General features: G+C 38.2%; 2 protein-coding genes across 7 annotated transcripts in view; one reads left to right on the top strand and one right to left on the bottom strand.

The window, feature by feature from the left end:
• LOC116851048 (arginine kinase) overlaps positions 1-4,674 on the top strand; it is a 48,319-nt gene extending 43,645 nt beyond the window's left edge. For all 3 annotated transcript variants that reach the window (XM_032830052.1, XM_032830054.1, XM_032830051.1), the window contains exons 2-4: positions 525-885; positions 1,756-2,130; positions 3,200-4,674. In XM_032830052.1, the coding sequence (XP_032685943.1) occupies positions 541-885; positions 1,756-2,130; positions 3,200-3,547 (1,068 nt within the window). In that variant the 5' untranslated portion in view covers positions 525-540 and the 3' untranslated portion in view covers positions 3,548-4,674. The remainder of the gene's footprint in view (positions 1-524; positions 886-1,755; positions 2,131-3,199) is intronic.
• A 1,563-nt stretch (positions 4,675-6,237) lies between these two features.
• LOC116851039 (phospholipid scramblase 1-like) overlaps positions 6,238-10,263 on the bottom strand; it is a 47,062-nt gene continuing 43,036 nt past the window's right edge. For all 4 annotated transcript variants that reach the window (XM_032830036.1, XM_032830039.1, XM_032830040.1 and 1 more), the window contains 3 exons: positions 8,545-8,700; positions 7,367-7,528; positions 6,238-7,078 (listed from right to left, as the gene is read on the bottom strand). In XM_032830036.1, coding sequence (XP_032685927.1) covers positions 7,040-7,078; positions 7,367-7,528; positions 8,545-8,700 — 357 coding nt within the window. In that variant the 3' untranslated portion in view covers positions 6,238-7,039. The remainder of the gene's footprint in view (positions 7,079-7,366; positions 7,529-8,544; positions 8,701-10,263) is intronic.

Raw genomic sequence — 10,263 nt, 5'->3', positions numbered from 1 at the left:
ATACATATATATATATATATATATATATATATATATATATATATATATATATATATATAAAATAGATTATCCTGAAATGTTTACCCTGCATTGCTGTTATTAATGATCAAAAAGAAGTAACGTTCCATTACCTATCAAGTCGTCGCTGAAAAACGTAACGATAACGGCGTGACAAGTAACGCGTTACTTCCCTAGTTTTGTCTACAGGGTGTCTCACAACTCGCGGTATATCAATAATTTTCGAGATACAATCAGAAAGGCAAATCTCTTTTCGCGAATCTTTTTTCCGGTCAATTTCAAATGGACATTATTTTAATTCAAGACATGACTATACTCAGATATACTGAAGATTGAGAAGTCCTCGATATTGCTTCAAGGAGGAATTGTCTTCGAGTTTGTTCAGACTTCGGTCAGCTCTTGCAAAATTAAGTTGGCGAATTCTAGGACGCCCTGTATAATAAGCTCGCGTGCAAGCGAAAAGTAACTCCGAGTTATTCGCATGGTCAATTTCGTTGTTGTTGCAGTAAAAAGAGCAACAACATGGTGGACGCGGCTGTTTTGGACAAGCTGGAGTCCGGCTATGCTAAGCTGGCGGCATCCGACAGCAAGTCGCTGCTGAAGAAATACTTGTCGAAGGAGGTGTTCGACCAGCTGAAGACACGCAAGACGTCGTTCGGCTCCACGCTGCTGGACGTGATCCAGTCCGGTCTGGAGAATCACGACTCCGGCGTGGGCATCTACGCGCCCGATGCTGAGGCTTACACCGTGTTCGCCGAGATCTTCGACCCGATCATCGATGACTACCACGGCGGCTTCAAGAAGTCCGACAAGCACCCGCCCAAGGACTTCGGCGACGTCGACTCCTTCGGCAATCTCGATCCTACCGTGAGTATCCCGCTTTTCTGTCTTGAACGTCGTGTCCTTGAACGTCCATAAGTGTTACTAGGTCAATGTATCGAGACGAAACAATCGCCTGTGGCTCTCATCGCTTAATTCCTTCCGGAACCGCCGCCGTTATATCCATCTTGCCTCTGTGATTTTGTTCATTTCAACTCTTATCTGACGTTTGAATTCGAATGTCGTTTATTTTTTCCACGGGAATAAATTCCCTTTGGTACATTGAGAAAAAGAATATCTAAAAATTAACAAATATTTATTAGATGCTATTAATATATTTACGTAAATCAAAATTCTCTTCATTCAAACCGAATGAAGAGAATATTCGAATATTGTTTACTCGGTTTAAGTAAACAATACTCGGTTTAAATGAAGAGAATTTTGATTGAAGCAAATATGTTAATGTTAATTTATTAGCTTACTTACGTAATAAATATTTGTTAAAATATTTTTTTAATATTTTTTATTTTTATTATTAGAAGAACCATCTTTCTAATAACACTTACTAAAACATTAGTTAGAAAATGGTTTTTCTAACTATTTTTGTGGTTAAAATCACAAAAAAGTATAATTGACGCCAAAAGCAACAATATTTTTCTTTCAGTCTGTTGCCTTGCCTTTCAAAATCGCTCACCATTTTTAACAGTAGGCATGTGTTTATTTTATACATATCTGCTGTTATATATTTAATAAAGTTATTATATCAGTTATATATTTACTGTTATATATTTAATAAAGTTATTACATCAGTTATCCACTCGGTAAAATTATTAATACATCAGCTATTATTAGTTATTATTACCAATATTAATATTATTATCATTGGCATTGTTATCATTAATCGATTACTTTCTACAGGGTGAATACATCGTGTCGACTCGCGTGCGATGCGGCCGCTCTTTGGACGGATATCCGTTCAACCCGTGCCTGACCGAGGCGCAGTACAAGGAGATGGAGGAGAAGGTGTCCAGCACGCTCTCTGGTCTGGGCGGCGAGCTGAAGGGTACCTTCTACCCGCTCACCGGCATGAGCAAGGAGGTGCAGCAGAAGTTGATTGACGACCACTTCCTCTTCAAGGAGGGCGATCGTTTCCTGCAGGCCGCCAACGCCTGCCGCTTCTGGCCGACCGGTCGCGGTATCTTCCACAACGACGATAAGACCTTCTTGGTGTGGTGCAACGAGGAGGATCATCTTCGTATCATCTCCATGCAGATGGGCGGTGACCTCGGTCAGGTAAGACACAGTCCTACCTTAATCCGGATTTAATTAACTCGAGGCTGCTGATGACAGTCGTCTCGGATTGAAACTTCAAAAGTAATAAGAAAATTCGCAGATACACGTTTAAAACACCTGCAAAACGTGTTGAGATGAAAGATATGTTCATAAAATGACACAATGGATTAAACAGTAGAGATGTGCGAACTATTCGAATCAAATAAAATTCGATTCGGTTCAAATTCGAATCCGAATAATTCGGATCGAAAAAATTCGAATACGAATCGCGCACATTAGCATTAACGAAGAACTATTAAAGACATCTAGCCTTACGGGAATTAGCATGACTTGAAAAACTTGCTATACATTAAGATTTTCTTCAAAAATATTAAAAGAAAAATAATGGCTTCTAGATAAACTCTTACCGACTATATATTATATATCCCTTACCTTAAAATGAATTGATATCACATGATTAATGTCAAGTCACTATTTTCATGTTGAATTCAATGATTATGTTAATTAAAAATCCTTTTAACGATTCGATTCGACATTAAAAATCTTTGATTCGCACATCTCTATTAAACAAGTTTGTAGGAAATTTCCTGTTTACTTTAATAATCATTAAATCACATAACATGTAATATATTTTTTAGTTATATAATTTTGCCTCCGCGTTAATTAATCGTTGCTGCTAATTTACTGCAGCGCGGAAACTTACGGAATTACTAATTAATTTATTAGTTAACTAAGCTCTGTTTCATAATTCACAAGTGTCATTTTATGAACATATCTGTTTATTTCAATGCAAAATTATTTCCACTTTGCAAAATTTCTTAAACCCGAATTGTCCCGCTCTTGAAATCGACCGCAATCTAAAGGATGCAACCCACCAATTGATGTTTCAAAGTATTTCAGTCGCACAATGACGTAATTGATTTCGTGTATAAAAAAACCTCCTCGAAACCTGTGAAGGATCGAGTGACTGTTTGCACCCTGTAAGATATCCGTCGCGAGGGAACCGAAGCCTTTCACTAGCTCGCGAGGAGCTGTCGTCATCAACTAACTTTTGGCACGTCATCACCAGGTATACCGTCGTCTGGTGACCGCCGTGAACGAGATCGAGAAGCGGGTGCCGTTCTCCCACAACGATCGCTTCGGCTTTCTCACTTTCTGCCCGACGAACTTGGGCACGACGGTGCGCGCGTCCGTGCACATCAAGGTGCCGAAGCTCGCTGCCAACAAGGCCAAACTCGAGGAGGTCGCGTCCAAGTACAATCTCCAGGTGCGCGGCACCCGTGGCGAGCACACCGAGGCCGAGGGCGGCATCTACGACATCTCCAACAAGCGGCGCCTCGGTCTCACCGAGTACCAGGCTGTGAAAGAGATGAACGACGGCATAGCCGAGCTCATCAAGCTCGAGGCTAGTATGTAAACACCGTGTCGTCCGCCCCCACCATCTCCCCACATCCCTCAAAAGTCTCCTCTGCTCCCCCCTACCCCGACACGTATTACTATTCGTTTCCTAAAAACAAAAGAAGAAAAAAAGAAATAATTAGTCCCGTCGTCTCGGGCGTCACACTTATGTGTGTGTGTGTGTGGTGTGTGTGACGTCACACGTTTGAAACACGCGTCCTCCCTAGAACCGCGCGCGAGAATAAATTGAAGACTGTTCTGTCCTTCAGACGTGAGAGAGAGCAGCTTATTATTATTATTATTATCGTACTATGCATTGTATCTTCGACAGTGTACGTATCTTTTTTTGTTTCTTTTCGTTTTAGTTTTGTTCATTCGTTCCACCGTTCTCTTTTTCGTTTCTGTTCTCTCTTTTACTTTCTTTTTTCGTTCAATAAAATTCTCTCGAGCACGTTCTCGCGTATGATTTGCGTCGCTATTCGTTACCGTTATAGTCGTAAGCAGCATAGTCACGCGTTTCACACACGTAGTGCTCTAGTGCTAGTCCCCACGAAACTCGTGCTTGTCTATTAGATACGAGATTACAAAGAGAAAAGATTAGCAAGTCGTTCGACCGAATAGTTCATTCACGACGGCGCCAATGACGACGATGGCAACGATGAAGAAAAGAAGATCGCGGTCGTTGATCACGAGAGGATTGCCAGGCGGCAGCAGCAGCAGCGCGGCGCGATCCGTTTAAGCTTGCGATCTTTTTACGGAACCGAGCGGGGTCGAGAGAAAGCGAGATCGAGTGAGAGAGAGAGAGAGAGAGAGCGCGCGCGCGCAAGGTTTTTCGGTGCTCGACGGCGCTTTTCTAGTCCGACGAGAACGGTGTGTGGAGAGCGACGATTCAGCGTTTTTTCATTCTCTTTTTTACCGTGTGACGAGAGGCCGTGAGAGAAAGGAACATCTGCAACGGATATATACGACGCGCACTACTACTACTATTAACTACTACTATTACACACACGCAGAAAAAAAGCGTTAAAAGCAGAGCTGCGACGGCATATTAGAGACAGCGTGTACTACAGCCGACTCGACAAACCAGATGTACGAGAAAATTACAAGTATCGAGACACGAATAAAAAGACATACACACATTATGTATATCGTTGTCTCTGCGATTCATTTTGTCTCTCCTGACTTTTGTATCGAATGAGCGTACAGTCAGCTCTCTTGAATTTGGTTGGTGCATGATTTCAGGTATGATCGAGCTCCAAAAATATAAACCAGCCAAATCTGAAAGCTCATTGAGCGTATCATTACTAAATGCACCTTTTAACTTTTCGAGTGTAAAGTGGCGCAAAGAAAGAGCGTTCTGTGCTGCTGAAACTCTGCAAGATTGCCAGACATTTCGTCTGTAACTGGCGAAATTAGGTAAAATCATTGATCTATAACCATACTGGATAGAGCACTGCCATACTCTATGAGCAGAGAGAGATAGTTGAATGAACATCGTGTTGTTTCTTCTTAATATGAACTGTTACAGTTGATTAGATAAGAATAGTACGGTGCCCATTCAACTATCTCTCTCACACAGTTCTGCTCGAGGCGTACTCTATCCAGTATGATGGTTATAGTAGAATGGGTAAAACAGAGTGTTTTGAATCTGAAATGATAAAGTCTACGACTGAAACACTGTTGCTGACCAGTGCTAGGATTCTGTAACTCGTTATTGGAGTTAACGACAGTTTCGTTATTGTGCGCAGGTTTTGTATATCGTAAAAAAGTTGCGCAACGATAACGAAGCTCGTTAACTCCAATAACGAGTTACAGAATCTCGATACAATTGGGAAAGTAAACCTACCATTGCGAGCCTTTGAAAACATCGGCTGTTCATAGCGAATTTCTCTCTCTGGGCACATATATGCGCCCAGAGGTAATATCGAATCTTTTGCTGCGAGTGTATGTAGACAGAGTGAGGCAATAACTGTTACATATTACTTTGAAATAAAAATATCTTCGAAATAAAAAAGCAAAGGCGATCTTTGAAGCTACTTCACGCAGAAAAAAACGTTACCGCCATAAGATGTTTCTGTACTATATAACTTCTGTGTTAGATACATTTTTTTTCTACTCATTTCAAAAGTATTTAAGGCTCCTGGGGAGTCGCATCATCCATTTCTTTTTAATGACGTCAGAAGCCAGAAAACACATGCTAAAAATTCCTGCAAAGTACGTCGAGATAAACAGATATATCCACAAAACATTTGCGATCGATTAAGTACACCTCTAAAATACACTTTCCTTTTATTCTAACAATCAACAGATAATTATAAAATAAATGTGACGTGCAATCGTCTTTTCTAACCTAATTTCCTCATTATCTTGTCATATTAATTTTCCGATTATCTATTGATTTTTAGAACAAAAAGAAAGTGTAGGGAGTATTTTAGAAGTGTATTTAATCGATCGCAAATGTTTTGTAAATATATCTGTTTATCTCGGTGTATTTTGCAAGAATTTTTAGCATGCGTTTTCTCGCTTCTGACGTCATTAAAAAGAGATGGATGATGCGACTCCCCAGGAGCCTTAAGATATTGATAATTATTGTCTCACCCTGTGTACGCGCGCAGCACTCAAATGATTAAGAGTGCGAACACATTTCTCTTCTACGTGCCACAATTGTGCGTAGTTTTCACAAATTTAACGTCAGTAAAAAAAGAAACCTAAGTTTCGAAATATGCTTTATAAAATATATATCTTGCAAAACACGTACATAAACACACATGCATACGCTAAATAATATTCTTGTGGGACAAAGTTGCATTTTGACGTCTATAATCCGTTTCTGGCGATAATGCATCTTGGAGAAATCGCATAATGCTATATATTATTACTCATTGTGCAAATTCGAAAGATAGCTTAAATCTACAGGAAGAAAACAAAAATAATAAAATATACAGGTATAAGATACAGCAGAGTAACATAATTTACGATTTTTATAAATCACTGAGTTGCAATATTTAAGGAGACGGGGTAGATAAATGACTTTCATATGATAGAGAGCTTCACAAGATCGAACTTCGTTCTCAAAGACAAAAATCTTAATTACCTCTTCACGACTGTGACCTCTACGTTGATTACTGTTACGGACATATATTAAAAAAATAATGTTTAATTCAAGTAAATAAGTAATTAAGTAAGTAAAAGTACCTTACAAAAATAGTAAAAGTACCTTACATATATATGTAGAATATAAAGTGAGTATATATAGAAAATATTAACATTTGGAAAGTATTAAAAAAAATCTCCTAGTTTCATTATTAATCTCATGATTAACGATTAATAAGATTCTGTTTTGAATATGCGCGTTATCACACGGTTAATCGCATTGTGTACCTAAATATCTGTTTTGTAACACTAAGGACGCTTAAAGCTTTCGAGTATCCTTTGAAATATCCAACATCACGAGGCACAAACTTCGACGGTGACGATAAACTAACAATCGCAGCTAGCAATCCACTGCTGGCTAGTTGTGTCCACTGCGATCCTCAAAGTACATAAAGTCCTAAAACAAGGGAGAAATTAGAATATCAGGGATTATAAAAAAACATTAGTTAATTAGTTAAAAGATTTAATTGTTTAAAGAGATTGAGATATTACACACACACACACACACACACGTGTGTGTGTGTGTGTATGTGTGTGAGAGATAAAAGATTATTTACATAATTTTACATATATATTTATATAATTACATGTTTGTTTACGTAATTAGTTAAAAAGTTAATTATTTAAAGAGATTAAAATATTTGAAGGTCTTTGGTTAATAATCACGCATTGATGGAATACTTACTATCAAAAAACATGCTCCCAACAGTACGGCCTTTATCTTCACATCGAGGTCTCGCGGGAACTTTATACCGAACTTATCAGAATCGGTGAAAACCTCCCGAGCGAATCCGCTCCAGCGCTTCTGAATCATGCCTACATTATGTTTCTCGTCTAAAGATTTCACCTGCAAAACATTCAGTGAATGACTAACGCGAAATACCTTATTAGTCTTCTATAATCAGATTTTCTTTTTATTAAAAAAAAAAATGACATTACGCAGAAAAATGTCCGACATTGACTATGTGGGATATAAAGTAATATAGCTAAATTTTAATTCATGAATATTTTAATGCCATTCAACACAACAAGCATTCTGACATAAGAAATAAGAACTAATAATTGCTATGAGCTTGTTTGGTGGCAAAATTATTACTTTAAAATCATGCATAGCAGTGAGCAAACTCAAAAGTCAAACTTTAAGAATATAAGTATATGATATTAAAAATATTTCAAATATTTAATAATTAGTAATTTAGTAGTTTAAAAACTGTTTCAAATGTTTAGTTATATAGTAAATTTAAAAGTTAAGTTAATTAATAATTGTTATATAAATTATTAATTAATAACTTCAAAACTTTCAAATTTACATGGCGTGATGGAAGGTTAAGACTTCTATGTCCTCGCCGCGGCCATTTTAATTAAAGACGTAAAAAGCGAGAAAACGTGTGCTCAAAATTCCTGCAGAATACGTTGCAGTAAAAAGATATATCTATCAAATGACACTTGTGATCAATTGAGCATATTTGTAAAGTACTCTTTGCTTTTATAGCAATCAATAAGTAACTAAAAAAATTTAACGTGACAGATTATGAAAAAGATAAAAGGAGAAAAATAAAGATTGCCATTGATTGTGGCAAGATTATGTCACGTAAATTTTACGGTCATTTATTGGTTGCTAGAGCAAAATGGAGCTTGTCAGAACTTTCGCAAGAATTTTTAGCGTGCATTTTCTCGCTTGTAACGTCATAAATTAGGATGGTCGCCCCAAGATGAAAGCAAAAACCTTAAGTGACAATATAAAATGTATGAAGCTAGAAAGAGATAGGAGAAAGACAGAGAGGAGAGAAAGGAGGAGAGAGCTACGAAGAAGTGAGAACGAAAGGAAATAATGAATCCACAGAGGTTTTCTGCGAGAGATACCTTGAAAGCTACTTCGACGCACAAACGAATGATCGGCCCTTTTATTATCAGCACTGGGTTGCCGCTCGCGTCGCGGACGGAGAACGTTGGTCGCAGAAGACTCCACTCTTGGGTAATGCTGCCGAGCAGTATGCCACCGGAATATACTTCCATGACCTGCAAACAGTTTCCTCAGTCATTCACTGATCATAAAAGTTAAAGATTCTGCATGATTATTTTGCTCTAATTAGTCAGGTACTCGCGTTCTATGATTTGACACTTCACATTTGATGATGAGATTGCTGTTAAACATCACACACGTTGTGCAACGAAGTTTAACGATAACGATAGGAGTAAATATATAAGATTCGCGATTAGAGAGAGAAAGAGAGAGAGATAAAGTTGCGATTTTGTCGATTGACGCTCAACAATTGTCTCTTTGAGAAGAATGATCGTTTGTTGAATATCGTTTACGTAACAATTGCTATTTTTATACATATAATAGAGAATCGACGTGATTCTTCTTCGGAAAGTATCGATCGCGGCTTCCTATATTGCGGGGGAACTCTCATCAAAGGTGAAGCTGACAGATGGTGCGCACGTGTGAAGGAACTTTGGCGAAGCGTGCGTCAGACAGATCCGCGGTTCTCATCTCATAAAATTTCGCATTCAACGCCTCGCCGTACACAATCTCAACTTCTAATTATTACATCTCTCTTCGTCCACGTGCTGTGCCTCGAAATTTGACTTCTTCATCTAATTTAAGAAATATCTTGAATCGAGAGTCAGACAGCTGCGCTCAGCTGCACGTTGAAGATTGATTGGAGGATGATTGCGCGCGATAATGCACCGATCTTCTTTAATTAATAACCAAAAATCTATGTGGTCATTTGCAAAATTTTACAGAACTTTTTGATTTAGTTTGACTTTATGTGCAAGCGCAACAGCAGACGTCGCCATCATAGCTCGCCGTCTGCCGTATCGCGCGCGATTGTTCGCTAATCTCCTTCAATTAATAATACAAAATTTACGTGGTCATTTGCAAAATATTAGTGGACTTTTTGGTTCAGTTTATGTCAAGCACAACAGCATACAATAAAAAACATCGCCATCACAGTTCATTTGCCGCATCGCGCGTGACTGGTTGCCCCAATCTTCTTTAATTAATGACTAAAAATCTACGTGATGATTTACAAAATGGTGGAGGAATTTTGTGTTCAGCTTGGTGAGTTCTAACTGTACATAACGCAAAATCTTATGTGATTATTTGTGAAATAGTAGAAGAATTTTGCATTGAGTTCTACTTACAAACAACGTAGAATTTCATGTGATTGTTTGTGAAATTGTAAAAAAATTTTGCGTTTGGTGAGTTTTGTTTGCACACAACGGATGTGTCAATAATTGACAAACATTTTTTATATGTGTGTACGTGCGTAAAAGTTTATTTTTTATTCGTTAAGGAATGCGAAACAGTGATCAAGGAAAGAGAAAGAGAGAGAGAGAGAGAAAGGGGGGGGAGAAAGAGAGTAGCGGCCGTTCTAGTTTCTAAAAATTGTAAAAAAAATTTGTGTTTGGTGAGTTTTGTGTTTGCACACAACGGATGTGTCAATAATTGACAAACACTTCTTATATGTGTGTATGTGCGTAAAAGTTTATTTTTTATTCGTTAAGGAATGCGAAACAGTGATCAAAGAGAGAGAGAGAGAGAGAGAGAGAGAGAGAGAGAGAGGGGGGGGGGGG

Source organism: Odontomachus brunneus, unplaced genomic scaffold (genome assembly GCF_010583005.1).
Source record: "Odontomachus brunneus isolate Ranch 3 - 2012 unplaced genomic scaffold, Obru_v1 Obru_scaffold_164, whole genome shotgun sequence".
NCBI lineage: Eukaryota > Metazoa > Arthropoda > Insecta > Hymenoptera > Formicidae > Odontomachus > Odontomachus brunneus.
This window is presented reverse-complemented; position numbering and strand designations above follow the sequence as displayed.